Source organism: Clavelina lepadiformis, chromosome 5 (genome assembly GCF_947623445.1).
Source record: "Clavelina lepadiformis chromosome 5, kaClaLepa1.1, whole genome shotgun sequence".
Classification (NCBI taxonomy): Eukaryota; Metazoa; Chordata; class Ascidiacea; order Aplousobranchia; family Clavelinidae; genus Clavelina; species Clavelina lepadiformis.
The window spans coordinates 9,622,867-9,648,496 of NC_135244.1; the positions used below are offsets into that span (position 1 = coordinate 9,622,867).

Below are 25,630 nucleotides of genomic sequence, written 5' to 3' on the forward strand. Positions count from 1 at the left end.
TTATGCAAATTGAACATTCCATTTCACTGGAGACAACAGAACTTACACGGCAAGTTAAGACATCGCCCTTGCTAAACTTTTTTTCAGGATGTTGCAAAACGATGTCGGACATCTGAATGGAGGGAACAAACCCTTGGAGCGTTCTACATTCTTTGAATTCTTTGTCTGGCAAGAAAAATGTTAAAGGAAAATGTTGTAGATCAAATCAATAAAGAAGATTTAGTTGAAAGTTATTGTTTATATATGCAGCAGCATACCTTTCATGGAACCAAGAACAACTTTCAAGCCTTTTGCCTCAATTGAACTGATTTTTGCCTTCACCAATTGACCGGGGGCAACGTCTTCATATCGCAAGTATGCAGCATCAAGTGTGCTCCTAGAAGAGTTAATACAATATGATAGAACATTGACATAAAACAATAACAGCAAATATAACTAAGAAACATTTTTTCAAATAATAAACAAAAGATGGTAACAAATTACTTAAGTAGGTTAAATTGAAAAAAACCAAGGTGTTTTATTATCAAAACAGACATCACATACTGTTTTAAGCTAAACTCTAGCACACCATCCAGTGATATATTTTCAACGACACGCGCTTTAAAGTTCTTCTTGTCGGTGAAGTTACTAAAATCTGTTTCAATCTTATTGTCAGATAAATTCTTCATATACACCATCCCCATTGGTCCGTTTTTCTCTGCCTGATAATAATATTTATTGCATTGCTTGTATATAAGTAAGGTAGGTGATACAGTATAAAATATTTCTCCTAGAAAAAAACTCTGTTTTGTAAAAGTATCACTAGGGCCGACTTAATATACCACACACATAACAAAACCTACTTGACAAACAATTCCAATCCCTTTGATTTTTGTCACTATCGTTATTCTACATTTTTGTCCAATAGAATACTTTTTCTGAAAAATAAAAACAAAAACATAAACTCAATTGCCACTGAAACATTACTATCATATTGGTATGATTAAGAAAAAAAACTTTGAAAGTAAATTAAGATGAAATGAAATCTTTTACAATTGAATACAATCAATTCTGACCTCAAATGAAAAAAAGTTGTCCAACCTATCCTGCTTTCTCCATACTTTTGGGTTTGCACATAATGCCACTTGTTTAGAAGGTGTAACATATAAAACACAAGCAACCTGCTCGTTTTTAATTTTGTTTTTCTTTGTTTCATGATCCGCTGCCTCCATAAGATCAACGTTGTTGTCTTAGATAAAAGACACAAAGTGTAAATGTTGTGGATTTTTGAGTTAATAACCGAGTACAGAAAAATATTTCCAGTACTAATTACTTTTTTGTTTTTTCTTGGGTTTAGTATTGAATTCAGGTTCATCACCATCACTTGCATTGCCTTCAGCTTCATCAATCAGATCCTCTTTATTTTTAATTTCTTTCGGATTAACTTGTGACAGTTGGTTAGAAAAACTGACAGTAGTGATACTTCCTTTAAAATTGAGGAAAGTTCCAAGACTACCTTCACTTAAAACCTACAGTCATAGCAAGGTAAAAAAGAATTTGGCCAACACGTTTTGAGCAAATTTCAAAAATCATTTTCAGCTGCAGAGTATATCTGTTACAATCATAATATAAACAATAAAGTACAAATAATTATTTATAAGTGAGCATGTATTATATCAAAGTTAATACATTTGTATATATATTATTATTATATTTGTATATATTTGTATAATACATTTAATATTTAATATGTTAATATATTTTTGGCATGATTGCTATAAAAATTACCTAAGGCAGATGAGCAATGCATGCCAAAATTAAATATTGTGACATAAATGGAGTATTGGTCGTCACAACCAAAATTAAACAATTCTAGTAAGAAAAACAATTCATTGAAGTGTTACATGACAACGCCTTTCTACTTTTAAAAGCTGTACAACTTTTTGTAAAAAGTAACGAAAAATTATGGCAGCATACCATAAGTACACCATAAGGGTCCTTCAGTTCAAAATCATAACCCACTCAAGCTGGCACAAGAATACCGCCAAACATAGTTCATAAAAGGCAGACTAAGTTAATGACGCAAATTTCTAAAAAACAATAGGTACTTCCAATCAGCAACCACGAAGTTTTTTGATGTCACAAAAAAGGAATAAAACAGAGCAGAAAAAAATACAAACAGAAAAATAGGAAAAAAGTAAAATGCCACATAAGCTGTAAATTGAAGTGGCCAAGAACAGATAAACAGTATACTTACAGATGATGGAGAAAATTTCACCATTGTTCCAGGATAAAGGGTGTCCAGAGTTATTTCGTGCTCAGCTTTAGCCTGAAAATAAGGTTAGTAAATTTTTAAAATTAATGTATGTTGTCTAGATCTATTTATAACGCTATTTATCGATTTTTAGATTTTGTAAATGCATGTGGCACAGTAAAAAATCCTTAAGTAGTATATCATTTAAATATTATGCTTTGTTAGTCAAGAATCACGAAATAAAAAGCACAAATTCTACCCAATAAAACATGGGAAGTTCAGTCAGCTCAAAACAAGTTGCAACCAACAACACAGTAGACCCAGAAAGAAAACAAATCCTACTTGAACGAAAAGTCACAGTTGATATTCTGGAGAAGTTAGCCAGAGCATTACCGTCAATAAATAACCCATTAAGCACTACGCTGAAGTAAGTCACTGCAAATTAAAATCTTGTAAAAAAATAATTGCAAATGCAAACAAGGTAGCAAGATTATATGGAATTTTTAATATGAACTTTGGTAGACTTGACAAAGAACTTGTACAAACCTTGGCATGGAAAGAAAACCTGACATACTTGGAGGAATGGAAAAAAATTAAAAAAGATGATGCAACAATTGGCAATCTAATAGACCTCCTTAAACTTGCTGGACACAAGTAATACTGCATTAAATTTATTTATTAGAATTTGAGGTCCTCATTCATACGTTGTTTTCCATCATATATTTTTGTAAGCTCTGCTGATTGTTTGACAAAAAATTTTCATTTAAAATAAAGCATCTGTAATTCATTGTACTGTGTTATGTAGTTACTCTTTTTGTAGATAAAACTTTGGGAGAAAGTTACTAGTTTCGGCTACATTTTTTTAACTTTGCACAAAATGCTTCGGATAAAAATCTTGTGTTACAAAATCATATGGCACAAGTTCCCAGGTTTTTAAGAAAGCGAAAACTCGTAGCACGTACTTGAAAATGCTGCAAGGCACACGAGTGTGTCACGTGGCAGTCAACATGTTAAATAACGTGCGAATAAACCAACCTATACTTATTTATTGTCTCAAAATGTTCCATTCATACTTTATCTAAACACCAGCAGCATTCGCATAGAATTCACATTGACATCATATCTGCTACAACGTATATCATAACTAGGGCTACATTTGCATTTTACGACATATTTTCAGCAATAATTGTTTAACTATAAGTAATATTAAAAAAGTCTTTCTCTGGTATGCTTACTGACAACTTTTCTTTAATTCAACTTATTTTAGCATTTCCCCTCACTTTAACTTTAGCGATGAAGCCATTGGAAGGTTTTTTTATAAACATTTTTTATGAAAAACACTTGTTTTCTAAACAATGTTTAAAAACAAAAAACGGTAGTAGGTAGCAATATTAGTTAAAGGTATGAAATTTTTGAAACCAATTCTAAACTATTTCTAAACAGACAAGAAGATTACGAGTGCTTATTCAACATAAGCAGAGAGCCAAGAAATGCTTCAACTGCAACAGATAATAAATTTGAAGAATCTATTCACGGCACTCCATACCATGCTACAGAAACCTGTAAGACCAATGCTGTTTCCACTTTGAGCTTTCCTTATTTTCTTGTGACAAAATTATATTATAAATTGAGTTGTAACTATCTCGTAAAGTAAAAAACAGAAAACAATCTATAATCATAAACATAAAAAAAAATTTGGAAAGGAGTATCAAATTGTTACTCTGCAGACTACAGTGCTGCAGCAGGGAATAAACCAATCATAAAATTATAATGGAGGTATTATTTTACAGCAATAACAACTTCTGAATCTAATGGAAGAATTACTCATCTAATGGTTGGCCCACCCCCTTGATATCTACGCTGCAACAAATCCTTGTAAGTGGCAAGAATTCACTATTGCATGCAAAACGCTAACAGAATTCATCCCAATATAAATATAGTGAAACAATGCCTAACTGTGGTGCAAACCACACCTTGACTACTTAACATAACCACTTAACCTACTGTCACCTATCATCCAGAAAATGAACCTATAGTAAAAACTTGCAAGGATTTGTTCAGCACCATTACAACAATATAATATAACATTAGTAGCCAGATGGACAAGTGCATGTTCTAATTTTGTAGCAATTATCTATTGCAGCTTCTTCATTAGCAGTAAGATCCCAGTCAAAAATCATGAGGCAAGGATTTTCCATAGAAACAATATTACTACCGTATGACCATCAACCGAACGCAGACGAATATGATCGATATAGTATCGCTTTAAGCAGTAAAAGTAACATGATGATGAAAACTGATTACTTTTCTACTGTGGATACAGCAGGATCTGGTACAGTTATTCCTTAACTTATAATTTTATTGAGAACAGTTACCTAAAATCATAGTTTTTTGTAACCAGTAATAGCCAAGTAACATATCAGACATATTCATGATAATTTTGAACATGCACAAGTAAGTCATGCAAAAACACTAAACAACTTTTTTGCCAAAAGTTCAGCTTTCCAATAAATTTATTCTTTGCTTTGCAGACATAACTTATCAAGAAACTACAGGAGAAACAACAGACAAGCAGCTAGTTTCATCAGAAGAAACATGTAGGTAAGAAAAATTTTCTAATACCAAGCTAGATAGCTTAATACAGTCTCAAAGTAAAAAATTAATATATATGATTCACAAAAAAGTTGTAAAACAGTTTTGTGCAATGCAGTTGTTCAATTTAGCATAATAAATGATGAACAACCAACAAATGAAAACCATCACGTCTGGACAGACTTCCGAGAATGGGGAAGTTTTAAGCAAACAAATCTTTTTCTGAAAACTGATGACATGTCTGTTGAGGTTGGTGAATATCTGCCTGGAATAACTACGCTTCCTGAGGTACAAGAGTGTAAAAATAAAATGTTAATTAAACCATGAATTGTATTCTGTATTTACTATTTTATCTGTATTGAACAGAGGGTAGTTGTAAGTGATACAACAAAGAAATGTATTCATTTCTTTGATGCAACTGGATTTCTTCTGAAGTCAGTACCAACAAATTACATACCAGGTATAGTTGTCATCATTTATCTTGAGTTAAGCATGTAGTAAAAAAAATGTAAAAAGATGTTTCAAACAAACAAAACATGTTTCCTGTAAAACAATTCATTAGGAGCAAACTGTAGCATGATGTCAAACTTGGTGGCAGTTAGTTGTGGAAAAATTGTTTCTTTGTGGGGACCAAATGGTGAGTACAAAGGAGATTTTGGCCGAGGACTCTTTGGCTGGTGTAGAGGAGTATGCGTAAATCAAGAAGACAGGTATGTAGAAGCAGAACATTTTGCAATATCCAAATTTCCACCAAAACGTCAATGAAAAATATATTTATGTTCAGTATTCACAAAAACATTTGAAAAAATTTGAATATAACTGATGTAACTATTAACTAAACAACAGGTTAATAGTATCAGATATAGAAAAAAACAAGGTGACCATCCATACAGCAGAAGGCCAGCTTATAACCAGTCTCCAAGAAACAAATGGCGGTCAAATTAACCGACCATATTACACAGCAGTCAATCACAAAAACCAGGTTAAAAAGCATTAAAGGCTAAAGAACTATGAAGCTCACTAAAGCAAATAACATAATTAAATCTTTTTGTAATTTTAATGCAGATTCTTGTATGTGACAGTCGAAATAGCTGCATAAAACTTTACGACAAAAATGGATTTTACTTAAACAAGTTTGGAAAATTTGGCACAGGAAATGGCCAACTCAAAGCTCCACTTGGTATAACTACTGACTGTTGTGGAAACATTATGGTTTGTGACTATGGAAACAGCAGGTACCTTAAAGTAGCAAAACTTAAAGTAACTTTATCTACAACCAATATAATACTATATTATAAATATTTAAAAAATGATACAGCATAATAACATCAATATTCACAGAATTTCAATGTTCAACCATGAAGGCTGGTTTCTAAAGAACATTCTTCTCAATTTTCACCTAAACAGCCAACCAATTATGACACAACCCCTCCATGGGCAACAACACAAAATCTTTGTTAGTGTCAAAGGCGATAACCCTTTAAGAATATTTGAATTTGAATAAGTCAATTCAAATTGTCATTAACATCATTGGGAATAAACACCTTTATGTATGTTCAATGATCACCCTTCTAACTGACTTCATCAGAAATAAAGTTTAGTTTCTGATAATGTTCCCAAGTACAGAATTGATGATTGACCACTTTTGGAAATGTTACAGTCATGACATGGCATGTTTACTTCAAGTTACTGTTGATCACTGACAATTTTTGCAAATATGACCATGATATAACTAGCTATGAGTAAGTGTACAATGCCATATTGATGGTATTTGTTATGTGTCCATGTACAATTAGTTCTTTATTTTTCATGTGCATAAGTTTATTGTTTAAGAAGTGTGCTATGCAATGTTGATGAATAAAAATAAACTATCTGTTGGTTTGATTTGACAAAATAAAACGAACTGCTTTCTTTTAAAAAAGGCTATTAGCAAGCATGTCACACGACTGATTGAATGTGAATTCTTAATATGCCAACAGTCACTTTTGAGGAGGTTGACAAACATATCTTGACTCATGATGTAGGGTAAATACAATAGCCTACATTCTAAGTATGGTACTAATAAACATAAAATACTATTGTGCAATGCAAAAGATAAACCAGTTTTACAAACTAACTTGAATCTTACATAATGTCACAAGTCAACAAATTGTTTTTACCATAGACTTATTCATTTTCTTTTCTGCATTTGAAAGCATTAAAATTTTTCCTTCACCTTTCACACCAGTGATTACACAACGAATAACTTGAAGAGGCTTTAGAGACACATCTGGATCTAAAAAAACAATGAGACTTCTATTAAAATTTAAACTTTTTTTAACCAAATAAAATCTATATAGTCCTGCAATCTGTGATAGTTACTTAAAATCACACAATGATTCTCACCAGACTGTTTGGTTGATATAAAAGCATTTACTTCTTTCTTCCCCACATCCACGACATATCCATGGTCTTCAATGGATCTCACCGAACAACTAATCATCATGCCTGACTTTAGTTTAGTGAGTGAAAGATCTGACAAATTAAAACAAGACAAACATTTCTGTATATATAATAAAAATTTGAATTTAGTTATTGCTTTGTGTTAAGTTTTAAGATAACTGGGCTATATTCAACTATAAACTGCCCTCAAATAGAAGTATACCGAAAGGGAAAGGTAAATGAAGGCATTTGGCAATACTAAATGAATTATGGTAACAAACTACCACAAAATATTGCTGCATTTCTTACAATAGCAAACAGCGTCAAAATCTGTATTGGCAGAAGTATGCACTCTCTGAGTTTTACCTAATGGAGTGAGAAATAAATTTACTCAACTTACAAGTATTAACCACTTGTGGATCTATGGTTAGCTGGATGCTTTTTGTTATTGGATTGAGTCCACAAACGGAACAAACCACAAGCTGACCAACTTCAAACAAACTAGAAAGACTTGGTGCAGTCTAAAAAGAAGTAATCATATTGTTTACATTATTCACCAAAAGTGTTTTTAAAGATGCATCACAGTCAGAACAACACTTGCAGAAAACAATAGTGCTACATACCTAAACATAATAAATTGCGCACAATAGCCACAAATTGTTGCTCACCCTAAATTGACATGTAACTGACATCTTTTGTACGAGCAGGGCGATTCACTTAATTCAACTAATAAATACTTTCCTAAACATTTTTAAAAATGTTTCGTGCAGTTACTTTAATGGATATATACCCTTTAAAACTTTAATTGGTTTTGCAACAAATTTAAACAACAAGTCCTATTGGTAACTACTGAACTACAGAGAGATAAACTTCTACAATGAATCATTTGAAAAACTACCTCATTTGAATGCAACTGCTGATGGAGTACAGAAGTGTAAAGTCCAGATATCTTAGTAGCTTTCACATAGCCGACAAGGAAATTAGGTAAACTAATCACCAATTCCAGTTCATGAACTTCTTTCACAGAACCCAACAAAAGCATGCCTTCATGAAGTTTCTAATAAAAATTACAAATCTGATAGCTAAACCTGTAAAACTAATGATAATTAAATTTCATTCAGTATGAGAAACCAAAGGTTCATATTTTCACTGGATAATTACGGAATTAACACTGGAGCATGACTGAGATAGATTGACAACAATAACACATAATATTTTCTGTCACTCTGTTGGGGCAGACTACTCCATCATACCATAAGATATGGATAAAACACTGCTAGACAAATCCACCTTCAATATTTATGACCAACAGATTATCCAATAAATGTACTCAGATAAAATTATTGTTTCCATTAAACATAACTGCTCATTTGGGGTGAGAAAGTTATGGCAATATTAAGTAACATTGTTACATTACCGTTTGTTTGTAATATTTATACTTACGTGTCTCTCATCAGTGGTCTATTTTATCTTTTTCAGTTACTTACAAATTTTGGCTCATATTTTTCTACTAAACTACTTTTTCTGTGTTAAGGTATTTCCTAAAATCTCTGTTGTATATACTGCGCTTCCAAAGTGCCAGTAAAATTACACAATTTGCTAACTGTGCAAAGAGTGCACATTAAGCACAGTACATTCGTGACATACAGTAAGTCACTGAAGATATTAACTGATGGCCAAGAGCAACACACATGGAATATTCAGGGCAAAATACTAAACAGTCTTTATGTAATTATTGTATATCATCCAAAATCAACATTTTGTGAATACCACTAGATAGGATAGGGTCATAAATTTTGTTGCAAATATATTTTTATACTGTACATAAGGCTACAATCTTAAAGGTTTCAAAGAGGTTACAAATTTCCATAATGTTAAGCTTTTTGTCAATGACAAACAGTAACAATCTGTTAATTTTGGTTTAGAAACCAGAACTGTCAATTTTAAAAATAGAACATCTTACTTTGAATTGAAGGTAGTCAACAATTGCCACCTTCTCTTCACTTTCAAAATCTTCTTGTTTTAAATTAGGCCAGTTAGGAGCTTCAATGTCAGTCTTTCTTTTGACTGATTTTTTTCCTCTGTCACCTTTTTCATTCTTCATCCACTTGGTCTGTAATAACATTAACATCTTATTCACAAATCACAATCACAGTTCAGTAAAATCACAATTTTTGACTAAAATTTTGCCACGCAAAATGGTTTCAGATATATGTCAATTTTGAGGCTTGCATCTTGCATATGGGATTAAATTGCAGTATTTAAGTATATTTAAGTAAATTATAGACGAACAAAAATACAGGAATAATAAACTAACTCATTACCAGAAAAAAATAGGCTGAAGGCTCTTAAGTGAGGGGCAAGTCCAAAAACAAGTTGGCCTTAAACCAAAGAGTAGTTTTCAATAAATATAAAGTACTAGTGAAAGGATTTTTAACAGTATGTAGTGGTTAACCAGTTATTGCCAAAATTGTATCACAAATTTGGACTAAGACGAAGATGACAGTGATTATGACATCACAATTTAAAAACAATATGCCTGATGACTGAGTGATTGCTTGAAATGACTTGACTTGACTCGAGTCTCAGGAAAGTAACTTGACGCAAGTTATTAAATCTTAGTTGTTAATTAATTGACCAACTGAATTACAAACATTTGATTTCTTTGCGAACGATTGGTTAAATGTATAAATTAAGAATAAGAAGTAAGAATAAAGAGTTGTTTAATGACGCGCTTGATCATTGTGTTTTTAATCGTAATCTAGTTTGATGATGCGTTTTGTCACTGTTGAGTAAAGTTTCAGAAGCTTATCTGAAGTTGAGCGGAGTCATTACTGTTAAATCTTCTTCTCTCCTGTTCTCTTCTCTTCTCTTACTGTTAGATCTCCCGTTATACACTTAAGTATGCTATAATTATACCTATTACTCTTTACTTGTCGGCCACAGGAAACATTTGATTCATACTTGATACAAATAGCTAAGCCAGGGGTGTCAAACTCAATCACACCAAGGGCCAAAACTCATAACTTATTTAACGCTGTGGGCCGTAAGGATAAAACGTGATTAAACGTTTTGTGACATGAGTACAAGAATTGGAAAAGGAAGCGAAACAACACCAAATTTTTGATAGTTTTGACCATTTTTGACTGGGCTATTTTTGATTATTCTTCTCTTACATCATTATGTTTCATTCATCTCCTTGCAAAAAGCATTAACAAACAAAAAAGAAAAAAGCAGCCCAGATTACAAGTGTTAGAATAAATCACTTTATTCTATCGTATGATGGGGCAACTGTTGTGCTGCTGTATTGTGCGATTTGTAATAATCTTGTTTCTTGCTTGAAAAAAGTAAGTTATACTGTATAATGATCTCGCGGGCCGGAAATAGTTCAATGTTTAAAATAGCATTGCGGGCCAAGTTTTATTGTAAAGCGGGCCGGGAGTTTGACACGTATGAGCTAAGCGATCACTATTGTTTCTTTTAATGTGACATAATAAGTACCGCCATCCTTATCATAATTAAACATCACAATTAAATTTAGGTTTTTGCTACTTATTTATGGCAATAACTGCTTAACCACTACATACTAAGGATGGGCCGATACAAACCCAAACCCAAATAGATTCGCCGAATATCGTCTTTGTGGAAGATTTGGGCAAACACAAATAGTAACAATGACGAAACTGACTACAATATTACTTATAAATTTATTGACTTTGGGAGAAAGTGATGATCTGGTTTCCCGGTGAAGCTAAAATAGAGTCAGCAGTTCTTACAACGAAAGTCATTTTCCTCACGTTTTTGCTTTTGCAATCGTTTTTTTTTTAAACATTATTTTTTGAAACAAAGCGATTTGTTTAACAATTACATCACGTTACAAACAAGACTTGATAACTTTTGGATAAAATTTTATTGTTTGGTTCTAATACGAATATATTCGGGATTCGTTCATGTCGACCTACATGATATTCGGGTTTGCAAACCCGAATAATCTTCCTCGCGGTATATCCCTACTACATACTAGTAAAAGTTCTTTCACCAGTATAATAAATGACAATTACTCTTTCATTAAAGGCCAAGTTGTTTTCCGATTTCCCCCTCACTTTAATCAAATTTGCAAGTAGAGTATTGTCAAAAATGTTATTTCAACTGTGTTTTGCTAATTTTTTGCAAAAATATGCTACACTTCAAAAATACTATTAAGATTTAAACTTCAATGTTCTAAAATCTGTTCAGGACTGTTCGGTTCTTGCAAGGTGGATTGGAAAGGTTGTTTGCAATGTTAACCCTGGAGAAGAATGGACAGTTGTTGGTTGCTACCACTGAGCAGCTGATAGATTGATTCATTTGTCAACACAGAAACATTAGCAGAAAAACAAAGTTTATGGCAAGTGAAATAGCAGGCTTGGGTGGACAAAAAATCAAAATAAATCTATTAGGCGAGTCGGTCCCACTGTTGTTGAAAATAATTGACCATCAATGTGATTAATGTTCTTTTGGAAAATATTTAACTTATTTATAAATACATATTTGCAAAAACTATATAAACAAACTTTTGACATAAACTATGATACAGCCTCAGCTAAATGTTCTCAGAGATTCTGGCAGTAAATATAATACATTTAGATATTTGTAATGCACATCAATCCATACGTATGCTACCTGAAATAGGTTTTCATTTTTCTCAAATGCAGGTTTTTTCTTAGTAGTTGTTATTGTCTTGATAGGAAAACCTCGTGGAAAACATTCATCATCATCCATTTTCAATTTTTATACTCTGTTAAAATACTACAAAGACGCTTAAAAAAATTATCAAAAAATTCAAATGTATGTTCTAAACATCTAAGTTTGCAAAATATTCCCATAGTCTTATTCCTATGTGACATATCAACAGCTCTTTATTTAAACCTGAAACTTGCAATGTATTTTTGGACATAATCCTGTTAACTTCAATCATAATTATAGTAATAAGAATCTGAAAGGCGAGAGTTTGGGTTTAAGGGAATAAGTTTTAAATTAATCTATAGTTTAAAAAAATTATCAGAGTTGGCCCATGTTATTTTACAATGAAAATAAGAATTATTTTCTCAATTCACAGGTAATAACCTGTAGTAACTTGAACCTGGTCATAACCAGCCAAAAAAATCACACTTTTCAACAAAATCTTGATGATGCAGTATGGCTAGAATCAGCAGCTATGACTAGATGCAAGACGGCTAAAATCAGGCCAAACCCGCCATAACATGTACAAAACGGTGTGGCAAAGTTATGGCGCTTTTCTCGGCGACTGTAACCCGTTGTTAAAAATAGCTTGTGAAGTTATAGAAAAATGGCGATACAAAAAAAGGTAATTTTAGTTATTTAACTTAGTCTAATTGAAGTTAAACTAAGATTAAGAAGCAGTACGATTTTTCCAGTGAAACAGGGGAAACCAGTTAATTTTAGATTAATTAGTAAATACTAATCTGCAGAAATAACAAACTTTACTAATCTACAAAAGCGTGGAAATAATAAATTGCGGAAGTGATGAAGTAAATCAAAAATACAAAAGTGCTTTTTATTATTTTTATCTGACTCCCTGGAATATAGAGAAATTAAGTTTGGAGGGTAATTCAGTCATGAAAGGTTAGACTCGGAGGACTAGTTTTAGATTAATTTAGGGTTGGTGAAAATATTATGGCATTTCCAACCTGTATTTTATGACAGGATTTGCGAGATCCGGGTGTGCATACCTACTAACTCAGGTGTGCAATGGCTCGCATATTTAATACTTAGGCCATTTCTTACAAATAAGAACAATAATATTTTCTAAGATACAGTCCCTGAAAATAAGGACAAACCTTAGAAATAAGGATGGTATGGAAATCCTGATTATAGATGAAACCAACCTTGCTTATTCATTCCAGTGTTTTGCGCAAAACATTTTTTGATAAAGATAATCTTGAAGGTAAGAATAGCTGATGAAGTTTCATGTATATAAACATGGAAATATATAAATGGAAAATTAAAATAAACATGGAAATATATATAATTTCTTTTGAGAGGATAAGTTTAGACTATTAAGCGGCTTTTTATTTGGTCCCCAAAGGCTTATAATAAAGTCTTTCAAATTTGACTCAAAAGTGTCTTTGAAATTTATCTTGGTTATGCAGCTGTCAAGAAATACAAACCAGTGACATTTGAAGTTAAAAATTGGCAAATATTTTAATTCGTAAGCTACCGTATTTGTTCTTTAAATTGGTATTGTAACTTCTTCACTTTGGCAGATCAATGTTGTTATTTCCAGAGATTATAGCCTAAGTGTTCAACGACTAACTAAAACGACATTGAAAAAATTACCATGTCATTTTAAGTTGAAAACTAACATATAATTCAACGCTAACATCAATATTGCTGCACTCTGTATGATCAAACGTCCTAAATCAGGCGCACACAGATTTGTCCCTAATAGTGTGCACCGGTAATTATAAAAAACAAAAAAAAAAAAATTATCGCCTTTTATGTCCTTTTGTTGATCTATCTTTCATCTAACTACATACTAGCTTAAAAAAACATAAGCTCAATGCATGTGGTCTGACCTTCTCATCTTAACATATTTTGTCAGGCTATTGACTTTAGGCCAATAACATGTTTCGCATTGGCTGTCTGAACTTTGTTGTGGCACGTTCTACGCTGGTAACTGCGAAAATTTTTTATGCCATTTGCTAATAGAGGGTCTTTATAGTCTTCGATCATAGGTAAAACATTTTTAAATCTTTCGCAGAGTTAGAAGCAATGACATGCGCTTGAATTTGATACACATTTTATGGTTGACCCATTGAAAAACGCAGCCAGTAGACAATGACGGGAAAAAGCAGCAAAGCCCAAAGGCTTAAAACGTGTAAGAATGATGTTAACACATGATAAAGACAATCAATGGTTAGCACGGCCACAAAACCCAACGTGCAAATAACACGATTCAACTAAGATCAGGCTGAAATTAATTCTATCTCGCATTGAGAATAAGTATAGTTATTACATGAAACGCCTACAATAAAATATTAGCATCTACTCTGAGTCTTAGACTCTGTTATTGTTGCTTGGAACAGCAAACCACGTGCATAAAGGCTGATAACTTCTGTTCCAATAGACTGGGTTTTCAGGAAAGGGGAATTTTCGTGCTGTTAGGTGCAGCTATAGATATCTTATATATTATATATTATTTATAAGATATCTATCGGTGCAGCTATTGTGAGTTGGCCTGGTACGAGTGAATTTTATATTTGTTTCGGGTATGGCGATTGTAATAGTAAATTGTAATAATTTAGATAATGACGTTTTTAAGTAAGCAATTTTTTGTTCTCTGGCTAGGAAAAATGTGTTATTTAAAAATACGCGTGTTGTGTTCGGTGGCTATACAAATCCGTGTGGTATAGACTAGCCTACTTTTCAAGTCTTGTAGTAGGCTACACGTTGAGTGTTACAAATTTAAACGTGTTCTTGTGACATAGTTCTGTGATGTAAATAGTGTTATCAAATTGTTACTGGTTAGAAAGGATAAATAGAAATGATCTTGGTTTAATCGTACTTCTGACAAAAAGCTCTCTTTTGAAAAATCTGGTTTTATGAAAGGTCTATCTAAAAAGTGTAGCCTATTTGTGGAAATGACATGATAATTTCTTCCTATGTAATTGCAACTACATTTCGGGATATGAGAATTTGGACTTTATAAACGTTGTGCTGAATTAAGGAAACAAAAAGGGATGGCATAAGTAACAAAGTCAAAAGTAAAGTAGACAAAAGGAATTATAAACAAACAATTAAAGCTTTTGGCTTTATGTCATCCAAAAAAAACATTAATATAGCCCCGCTATCGCCATACGTGTAACCCACTTTCTCTTCATCAAGTGGGCTAGCGAGCTGGCGAAGTTAAACAATCGTAAAATTCACTGGCGAAAAATCTTGTGTAGATCCAGCTCTATTTCTCCAAGGACGTATGTTTTTTTTTCAGCAAGCGTTGCTACCAATAGAGCGGTTCCAGACTGCCAGTGTGGTGCGCTCAACTACGTTGAAGTGACAAACTATTGCGAGTCAGCAAACTATTATTTCGCATAATGAATTTAGTCAACTTGATGAAACGAATGAGCGAATAATTTAGAAATAAAATAGAACGAAAATATATTGATTTTGTTTTAAATACAGATTTATAAAAAGTTTATTTAAGACGTTGGATTCATAATGATAATAATAATAATTAAGAATTATAACAACAAATGATGAAAAAAAATTCAATTGAGTATACTTTTTTGAAACTCAACAATAGACTCAATCCAACAAGCTCAGTGATGCTATTGCTTGCCATACATGATATCATGATATTCGTACTATATTGGTTATGGTAAGTAGGTCTCTAACTGCACAGAAATGATATTGTTCAACAGGTGATGTTGGACAACGTGCTCATTTCTCAGGTTGCAAAATGTTATTAAACTGAAACCGTCCACAGGTTGTTCCAAGAAATATGTCATTAGCTTTACAACAATGAGGTCATAATGTAGTAGTAATAAACATCTCTGTAGTAATAAACTTAATTTCGAGTGCAAAATTCTTGTGGAATTCCATTTGATTTATTAAAAGCGTAAAATGTTGGAGTGGACTCTCAAATGCAACTTTACAATGTTTACCTTTACACATTTCAATAACAATTTGCAGTGTTTTACCTGCATATTCACCAATAATAAAAGTTTCACTTACAGTTTTCCACCATGTGACGTATTTCCAGCTTTTTTTCTTTGTGATAATCTTTTAACTGAAATAAAGATGAATCATTATATTGGATGCCTTCATGGAAAATATATAATCAAATTGCTGAAAACAGTTGTTTATGTTTTCGTCAAAACCCATTCTCCCATATTGTCTTGAAAATCACTTATTTTTATGTCGGTAACGCCACTATTTATCATGACTAAACGTTTGTCTTCTGGTCAACTTCATGCTTAATTACAAAATAAAGAAAAACAACAAATTGTCACAGCTTGACATTAGATGACTTTTTAAGCATTTTCTTAAGTTTTAATAATATTTTATTGTACTATAACTATGTGGCGGCTAGTACCCTTTCAACGACACGACATTGGACAATTACCTTAAATTTCTTTGTTTTACTGAATTCTTTACATTCCATAGTTAATTCCGCGTTGATTGCTTTGCCTTATTCCGTTCATCGTTTACCAAGTCATTCAGTTTTTGAATTTTTTCTTAAGCTATAGGTTCAATAAAGTTTTATTTTCTTATACGTGTTGGCCGATCGATCCCTGTGATTGTGCTGCCGTGAAAGACACACAACTTCATAATGAGAAGAGATGAGTTGCGCTCTCGAAACGGAACGACGGCCACGAAAGCTCTGTCAGCCGTCGTCCAAGTTGGCTGTTCGACAGAAGCTCGTCCCGAGAGACTCATTAGTCATTACTCATTACTCATCGGCAGGGACAGCCAAAACTATAACGATTAGTATCGTAACTTTCGCTTCACACAGTTAATGACGAAAAATAAACACTACAATTATAAAAACATCGTCATAGATAAGGTTAGTTTGGATATCAATAATATTTATTATCCGGATATTTGTGTTTTAGTTAACCGGATAATAAACGGTAAACACAAAGCAACCTTTTGTCCTAATTTCTAGTAAAACATAATGTGTCGATTGTAAAAACGTTTAAAGTGTGACGTGGTTTTTCATGAAAAAACAGACATATGTCCAAAATTTCACAAATTCTTAATGTATATTTAGTATTTTTGTTTTATTATAATTTATTTTTAAACTTAGTAAATTCAGAAGCGTGCAATCGATCTCAAACAGCTTTCTTTAGAAAACCGCCCAGTTCTCACCTTACAGTGCATCTATTAAAGCGTTAATGCCTTGAGGATATGTATAAAAACATGGTAATTTTAGATTCAGCTTTTACAAACTTTTGAACTCCACTCCCCTCAACGCAATCCTAAATACGCCAATGCTTGTTCCATACCAGCAATGTCAAAACTCTTCCAAACAAATGCAGATGTGGCCAAAGTGTAGCCAATTAACGTTCTTATCCTTGTGTGGAATTTCTGTTTTCAGGAATTCAATGGAGTTTATTTGTGATACAGCCTACTTTTGATAATTAATAATTTTGTTACAGGCCTACACACATGTAGCCTACATTCCATAATATTTACATGTAGTTTTCGTAGCCGTACAGTATGTGAATGTGCAGCCATCACGAAAAATTGTGTACCCTATTAATTTTTTGTTGAAGATCGGATGTTCTTTCCATAAACAATAATGGTTCAACTTTCTTTTATTTTGGAAAAATAAACCAAAAAACTGTAAACCTACCTTTGTATGTACAATTAAACAGAATTTAGGCCAACTGAATCCAACTATCGTCTTACAAAACTATTTGCAAACATTGCTTGGCCATTGCCTCATCTTGCCCTAATATGATATGTAGCTGTAGGAAATGTTTATTTTGCAATTTAAAAAAAACTTATGCTTAAATAAAACATTTGTGATTAGGCTTACTGTGTAATAAAGCAAGCTACAGTATGTTAGATTCAACAATACACACTTCCGCTATTTTGGTAAAAAGAATTTAATGATTGTTAAATCCAAACCAGTCATATTTGAGTTAAAAGGTATATCGCTATAGTTATTACCTATAGCCTACCTATTGCATTTTTACGACGATATATCCTAACTGTATTTATCCACTTATTTCCCTCGTTTTCATAACTTATAAGCTTAGGAGATATGTCATTTGCGTTTTCGGGGTTCTGTAGTTTTCACGCGCTCTAAATATAGCTTGTTTTATTTGTATTTGAAAATTTATTTCAATATTATACGTAAATATAGAAAGTATTTTAAAGATTAATACAATAAACCTTAAATATTGTTTACATCACACTATTTACATATAAAACAGGGGATGATAAGCGAAAACCAGCAAACGGTAACTTTTGCAACTAACTTAATCATAAATGGCAGTTGCAGCTCGCTGCAGTTTTATTCAATAACTGACTGACATTGCAACCGAATTGCAAAAAGTTTAAAACCAGCTCCTTAATTTGGCAATGAGCAATTGGATGACGCACTACCATAATATTTGTTTTTCCCGCGAAATGATGGACTATTTTCTGCATGGTAATTTGCAGTCTTTTCCTGTCTGAATATTTCGCTCGAAAGCAGTGGAGTAACCTCTTCAAAGTTTTCCACAGGTTCGTTGGTGATGATTTGATAACGTGCGGTAGTATTGCTTGGTACGTAAAACTTAATATACAGCACCTATACATAGAATAGCAAAATACAGAAGTTAGAATACTAGTGCTTTCGAAAACTTGTCTCTACCAACAAATCTTATTAATAAGTAACTTACCTAAAAACACTGACATTTCATATACCGAAATGTATTATGAGCCTACCAGTGTAGGCCTATAAGGCCGTTGTATAGAAAGTTTTTTGAAAATTACCATGCTGATATTTACCATTTCACCATCAAAAAATAAAAAGACTTACGTCGAAAATAACCAGACCGACAAATACCAGATAGAAGTAACCATGTATGGCCTGTAGTATATACGGTGTAGACCACACAATAGCAGAAGCCATGGTATTCCAGACTATTCCACCAATCCACATGGCAGATGGTCGAATCAACTGTGTTGTGACTTCTGTGGCGAAGCCCATAAAACACATCATGGGCCCAAAAGAGACGAAACAAGAATAAAGGATTAAAGCAGTTAAACTGACTTTTGTCATTACATCTGGGCAAAAGGATCTGGTCTTCAAAGAAACGGTTAAGAGCACCAAAGAAAAGGCTGCACCAGTTAGACCAACGAGTATCATTTTTCTAGCACCATACTGCACTAGTAAGGGTGAACTTGCAAATAAGACCAAAGCCATTAATACGAACATACCTAAAAATTAAAAGTATTTGTGTAAATCTTAAGATGATTGACATGAATAATTAAATATACAATCCCACAAAACTTGGGTAAACTAGCTGCATGCTTAATCGGTTGGTTACCCGACGTACCGATTGTATAATATGTAGCCTGATTTTTTGGGATTCCAGTTTCTTCAAAAATGGTGTCGGTATATAAAGTGACAGCCTGGACGCCTGTACTTTGAAGAGTAGTGAGAATAACTATCGCTCCAAACAGTTGACGTCTGCTGTTTTCCCCCATCAAAACATTCCAGAAAGAAGTTTGCGATGAACGCAGTGAAGCACTTAATTCCATTTTCATGTCAATATACTCGTTTTGAACTGTCGACAAGTTTCCGGCACGCAATTTTTTCAGTAAATTAAACGATGGTCTTGCGAATTGATTTTCGACGCAAACTTCAACATTCTCCTCTTCCAGAATTTTGTAAGTGATTGTTTCAGGTAGCATGGGGGAAGCAATCAGATAGACAATTGAAAAAAAACCAGGCATGGCCAGAAAAAATGGCCAAGTTTGTTCTCCACCTAGGACCCATGGGAGCCCGAGGAAATTGGAAATCGCGCTTCCGAGCTGAAGAATGGCTAACGTAGGTGCCTGGTACAGAGCTATGGTTTTTCTGCTGGTTGTTTCTGCAATCATGAGAGGCACGAGGGTAAATCCACAGCCTCGGCTAAATCCGCATAAAAAGCGACCAACGATCAGCGCCTCGTACGACATTCCGAACTTTGTGGCAACACTCATCAGCAAAGATGACACAACGAATATGACGTGAAGCAAGGTTAAGTTTTGTTGTCGACTGAAACAATGATTAAGAATAAGTCTACTAAAAAGCTTTTTTTCTGAAGAGTAGTCGGAAAATTACGAATTAGCCTATAGCAAATCTCAAGTGAAAAAAAATCATATAGATTCAAACCTGAGGATCTGCAACATAAACTTTATTGTAAATGCACCAACCAGACCTCCAACCAATATCATGGATTTTGCCATGCTCATGATAAAACCAACTTCTTCATTGTCACCGGTGCGATTCCATCTATGCTAAAAAAATAACAAAATCATAATTATCATTTTTCACAAAATACAGCAAAAGTTTGTATATCCCCCTTGTTGCGTTTACCTTGTTTATTGTTTACCGGTATAGCTTTAATTTCAAATGTGGATTTCAAGAAAAAACTTGAATTTATTTTAACAGCCTCACTTATCCTATTTTAATTCCTTACAAACTACAGCATACTGGTTTACGGAGACTTTAAGTAGGTTTTCGGAAAGTGTGTTGAAAGACACAAAAAAGAAAACTCCCATTATAAATATCTAGCCTATACTTTCTGAATTACCTGGAAACTTGCATTTACAAACTGAGAAATTGTTGCGTCGGTTGGATTCAAAGCAACCACATTAACTGCCACTGGTAAGAAAAACGTGAGTTGCGTAAACAAAGTAACAAAAACGCAATAATTCGAATTTATTCTTGGCATTGCTAAACTCTTTACAAATTTCCGTTTGATAAACGTTTAATATATTGCAGCCTGGAAAATATTTTTACCTATATCAATTCAAAAATATTAGCCTAAAATTATTGAAAATTTTAATATTTCTGGCTTTAGCCTAGTATATGTTGCTAATTCTGCTGCTGCCTCTGAATATACGACTAGATCATCTCCAATTTTCGCCAGGCACGATTTAATATTACAAAAAGAGGAAGGGTTACTGGAGTTACATTTTTTACATTCCAACGAAGTTTCGAATGTAGGCTATAGTTTCCTCATAAGTTACATGTGATAGCCTACACTTCGCTTGTCATACGGAAAATGATAAAAGCAAAACAATAGACAATGGATAATACCGTTCTAAGGTTATCAAGGAAGTGTTTTCCCACAAATAGTCACGTTTCAAACCAATGTGCGGTAAAGTCCCTGCATTAAAGTATTGTTTGGGAAATTACAAACTTTCCAAAACAAAGGCAAATTTAACCCTAAAGTTCCTAGTTCGAAAATATTCTGTGGTGAATTCCCCTACTTTAAGTGTGAGAAAAATGAAATACCAAACGTTACGCAACATATAATGAATTGACGGTCCTGTTACGAAGGAAGTGACTTGTAATCTGCCTCATATATGGGCTCGTCTACTGTGCGTAATTACATGCTGAACGAAACATTTTGTAAAATTCGCCTTTGCAAGTTTTAAGGAAAATAACTACTAAACTTAAAGATGCTAGGGGTAGGCTAATTGTACAGAAACAACTTTACCTTGTATGAAAGACATAGTTAACCCCAGAAAGGTAAAGCAATTTTTCGTTTACTGTATAGTAGGTAACCTGTGGTACGACATATCCTAAACAGCAAAGGTGATAAAAACTGTGCTTTTCTCGTTATGTCAGCAAATGCTTCCACATGCAATAAATGCAAAGTACTGACTATATTGCCACTCATCCTGACATAAAACGGCGATCTTTGACTGACAAATATATATTTAACACATATTTGAACAAAAACTTTTACGTTTCCCCTCAGACAACTGGTAACTAAAAGGCCAATTTCCTTGGTCAACCACAATAGACCAAGGCTAGGACATTTGGTAAAGGAAATGACAAAAGCAGAAAATAAAAGAAACATTTTCTTGCATTCAAAAGGTCATAATCCAGAACCCAACGCAGTAGGTAAGCTTAATTGGTGCGACGTACGAGATACCTCAATTACTCTATCGAGCAAGCTGAAAGGTTGTTAACCCTTTCCTTCCCAGCGATGCCATTCGGCAACATCAACTTTTGTGATGCTTTTCTCCCTTATCCGCTGCCATTCAGCAACAATGGGAAGATTAGGTCATAAATATAATCTTATCAGACTGCTCTGAGACTTTTGTTTCGCTTGACTAATTTTTAGTTTTCTTGGTTTGCTTTGACTAACACTCGTGCTCAGAGAGCTGGTAGAAACTGCTAAAAGTGCAACATGTTTAGTGAGAGTTTATAAGGGATAGACAGATTATATTCCTCAATTTTGTTTGAGAACATGTTGGTTAGGAATGGCACAGCTTATAACCAGAAGGTCAGACTTCCATTTCAAGTACTTCGCTTTTCAGAATTTTTTAATTTTCGTTGTTGCCAATCGGCAACAATGGTAAGTTAGGCGAGTGAGTGTAAGTGATTTGGTGTGATTTGAAGGATTGATTTTAGCTTTGATTATTGCTGCTTATCTGTTAAAAATTACTGTTTATAGTTCCTTGTGTTCCTGTTATATAAGATGGCTAAGAGATTTGGAGTTGATGACGTGATTAAGTATATTTTTCTGCCGGATGGAATTGAGTCAGATCTAGAGGATGGCGATGACGATGAAGAGAAAATGTATGTTGATGATGATCTCGTTGATCCAGATTATACTCCAGCTCAAGATATAAATGCTGGGCCATTAGAAATTGAAGTGGAGGAAAGTGGCTCAATCGACGAGGAAGAAGATCAAGTATTGTTAAGTTGCATCTCTTCTGAAACGGACGCGGGGGAGGACCAAACTAATACACAGCAGAAAAAAAAGTACAGATGGAGGAAAAAGGCATACACATTTCCAGACGTTTCTTTTAAAGGTGAATTTTCAACTCCACCAGATGAAATCCCGACACCATTGCAGTATTTTAAATTATTTTTAAACGATGATTGCATGGCGTACATAGCAGAGCAAACGAACTGTTATGCTCTGGCTAAAGATGGAAAAGTTGTTGGTACATCGGCAAAGGAAATAGAACAGTTCTTTGGAATATTGCTATTTACAGGAATTTTTCCCTGCAGAGCATATACCACATACTGGTCCAATTTTTCTCGCTTTCCTTTGATAGCGGACATAATGTCAAGAAATCGCTTTCAAGATCATCTCAGATATATTCACTTCAATAATAATGCCGAAATGAAGGCCCGTGACCACCCAGACTACGATCCACTTTTTAAAGTGTCCCCTCTTTTGAAAAGACTGCGTGATGCCATGTCACAGCTTGAGCCTGAAGAGCGCCACTCTGTTGATGAACAGATGATCCCTTTCAAAGGGCGTTCTGGGATCAAACAATATATAAAAAATAAGCCTCATCGTTGGGGCTTCAAGGTATTTGCAAGAGCAGGCATGTCTGGTATGATTTACGATTTCATGGTTTATACTGGCAAAGCTATGAAGTTGCCTGGAAACCTAGGCGTTGCTGGAAATGTTGTCATGAGACTTGTAAACAATCTTCCAGAAGACAAGAACTTCAAAGTGTATTTTGATAACTGGTTCAGTTCGGTTGATCTTGTATGTCTACTCAAACAGCAAAATATATGGTCAGTTGGCACCATCCGATCAAACAGGCTGAAAGGATGCACACTAAAGACTGATAAAGAACTGAAACAGCACGGACGTGGAAGCCTGGACTACAAATGTGAAGATACTGAAGGAGTTAGCATTGTGAAGTGGTGCGACAACAAAGCTGTCCACTTGATTTCGACGTACTGCAGCATTGATCCAGCAGACAAGTGCAAGCGCTGGAGTGTTGCTGAGAAGAAAAGGATCGATGTGGAGAGGCCATACGTTGTGAAAGAATATAACCAACACATGGGAGGAGTAGGCCTGTGCGACATGATGCTGGAATTATATCGCACAGACATCCGGAGCAAAAAATGGTACATGCGCATTGTGTATTATTGTTTAGATGTAGCAGTGCTAAATGCGTGGCTGTTATATCGTAGACATTTGGCTCAGAACAACCAGCCAAGGTATCTTCCATTAAAAGATTTCCGTAGCAGTATCGCTTCTGCTCTAACTTTGGCAGGAAAGCAAAAGATAAAGAAACGTGGTAGACCATCTCTGAATGATGAAAGTAGATGCTCTTCAAAAAAGACCAAGAAAGCCCTGCCAGTTACAGATGTGCGGTATGATGGTTTGCACCACTGGCCTCATCATATTGCAAAAAGAATGCGTTGCAGATATTGCCCATCTGGCTACACCCGGGTGCAATGCAGCAAATGCCTCGTAGGACTATGCTTGAATGAACGCAACAACTGCTTTATGGCCTTTCACACCAAGTGATTTTGGCCAGCAGAGAGTACGTTTTGAAAGGCAATAACTTGTTCTTTTCTGTTTTATGACAGCCAATTTGCGGCGCCAGTTATATGTATTTTGGTTTTTTTAACATGTACTAAACGATAACATTACAATTGTGTTAAGAAATTATGAAGTGTTTTGTGAAAGATTACAGATATCCATACCATTTCTTACCAATGTTGCCATTTAGCAACATTACGCTGTTGCCAAGGCAACCAAAATTTTCGAATTTTTTCTTTAGTTTTGGTACAAGGAAGACAAAAGTAACCCATGGCCTAAATTTCAGAATTTTTGAAGTAAGGGAAAATAATTCGGGAAGGAAAGGGTTAAGGAAATGATAACCCAGTTCCCATGAGGCACTTCACAAGTCAGAAAGGTAAAAAGAAAAAGAAGAGATCGTTTGGCCTTAATTTCATATATAAATAAATTGAAACCAAAATATGGTGGGGTATGAGATATCTCAGGTTGCCTTACTAGGGTTTATATTTAACTTAGCGAAAGAATTTTGAAAAAACGTTCCCTTATTGGGTAAAGTTTGGTAGCTGTCTTCCTTTAAATTTGTATTACAAAATATTTTGCTTAATGTGCAAATGTAGAGTGTAGATAAGCCCATATGTTAGGTACGTTACCAGTCATTTCCTCCTCAACTACTTCAGTCTAAGTTGCGCAAGGTTTGGTATTTCAATTTTTGAAAAGAAAGGGTTTACTATTCACCACAAAATATTTTGATTAAATAAATTCATTCTTTTTTAATTAGGTTATATAACTAAGAACTTTGTTCAAATTCCTTTCACCAGTATCAGCAGTGTTTTTGACTTAAGATAGGCCAAAATAAACGATCACGTTAAAGCTACCACTTAACAATCACGAGGTTGATGTCTAAGCAGAAATTGAAGGCTATATATATACTTTCTCTCAACGTCCTTACATCTTTGCTGCCGTTCGATTATGAATGCAAACCAAATGCAACACAATGTGCCCTAAGACTGTTATTTTGGCAGACGTCGCAATCCCCCAGCTTGGTCTTGTAACATGGCAACATGACGTAATCAGTGTACGGAAAACAACTTTGACTCAACATCCTCGTCTAGTTTTGCTTGTATGTTTTGCGAAATCCTGCTTCTTGTTTCTGACATAGGCCACTGTCCAATGACAATGTTGGCGTAATTTTGCAGCTTTTTGGACAGTTCAGGCGTGCAAGTCAGCTCAGATATGGCAGTATTACATGCAGATACGCAACTTATCACGAGCAAAGTTTAGTCTCACCTTTCTTGCAAATTTCGGCCGTTCGTTGACCTAATAAGAAATAACATGGCAAGAAAATGTTGTGCTAATTGTCATAATTAGCCCTTATTCCTACGGAATTCTT

At 34.0% G+C, this 25,630-nt stretch overlaps 3 protein-coding genes across 5 annotated transcripts in view; 1 reads left to right on the plus strand and 2 right to left on the minus strand.

Moving 5' to 3' along the window:
• The window catches only part of LOC143461199 (protein RRP5 homolog), a 28,625-nt gene extending 16,537 nt beyond the window's left edge, over positions 1-12,088 (minus strand). The window contains exons 1-13 of the mRNA XM_076959028.1: positions 11,909-12,088; positions 9,210-9,359; positions 8,145-8,303; positions 7,647-7,767; positions 7,211-7,339; positions 6,985-7,100; positions 2,237-2,308; positions 1,313-1,508; positions 1,056-1,228; positions 843-917; positions 544-701; positions 258-376; positions 47-165 (exon numbers count right to left, since the gene is read on the minus strand). Of these exons, the coding sequence (XP_076815143.1) occupies positions 47-165; positions 258-376; positions 544-701; positions 843-917; positions 1,056-1,228; positions 1,313-1,508; positions 2,237-2,308; positions 6,985-7,100; positions 7,211-7,339; positions 7,647-7,767; positions 8,145-8,303; positions 9,210-9,359; positions 11,909-12,007 (1,686 nt within the window). The 5' untranslated portion in view covers positions 12,008-12,088. The remainder of the gene's footprint in view (positions 1-46; positions 166-257; positions 377-543; positions 702-842; positions 918-1,055; positions 1,229-1,312; positions 1,509-2,236; positions 2,309-6,984; positions 7,101-7,210; positions 7,340-7,646; positions 7,768-8,144; positions 8,304-9,209; positions 9,360-11,908) is intronic.
• Positions 2,057-6,702, plus strand: LOC143461202 (uncharacterized). The gene is made up of 12 exons (XM_076959030.1): positions 2,057-2,319; positions 2,459-2,660; positions 2,756-2,887; positions 3,677-3,795; positions 4,377-4,565; positions 4,765-4,834; positions 4,957-5,113; positions 5,192-5,285; positions 5,388-5,535; positions 5,672-5,807; positions 5,891-6,060; positions 6,167-6,702. The coding sequence occupies exons 2-12, from the start codon at positions 2,503-2,505 to the stop codon at positions 6,327-6,329; spliced, it is 1,536 nt and encodes a 511-aa protein (XP_076815145.1). The 5' UTR covers positions 2,057-2,319; positions 2,459-2,502; the 3' UTR covers positions 6,330-6,702.
• Positions 12,089-18,059: 5,971 nt separating the features above from the next.
• On the minus strand, positions 18,060-21,537 carry LOC143460314 (solute carrier family 2, facilitated glucose transporter member 7-like). Of its 3 annotated transcripts, none has more exons than XM_076957774.1 (5): positions 21,454-21,537; positions 20,121-20,245; positions 19,300-20,003; positions 18,780-19,180; positions 18,060-18,548 (listed from the first exon to the last, which is right to left on the minus strand). In XM_076957774.1, the coding sequence occupies exons 2-5, from the start codon at positions 20,198-20,200 to the stop codon at positions 18,327-18,329; spliced, it is 1,407 nt and encodes a 468-aa protein (XP_076813889.1). In that variant the 5' UTR covers positions 20,201-20,245; positions 21,454-21,537; the 3' UTR covers positions 18,060-18,326. The 3 variants fall into 3 exon arrangements, with proteins under 3 accessions (XP_076813889.1, XP_076813888.1, XP_076813887.1); XM_076957773.1 differs by lacking the exon at positions 21,454-21,537 and adding an exon at positions 20,542-21,391 and having other exon boundaries at positions 20,121-20,240; XM_076957772.1 differs by lacking the exon at positions 21,454-21,537 and adding an exon at positions 20,542-21,390.
• Between the last annotated feature and the right edge of the window lie 4,093 nt (positions 21,538-25,630).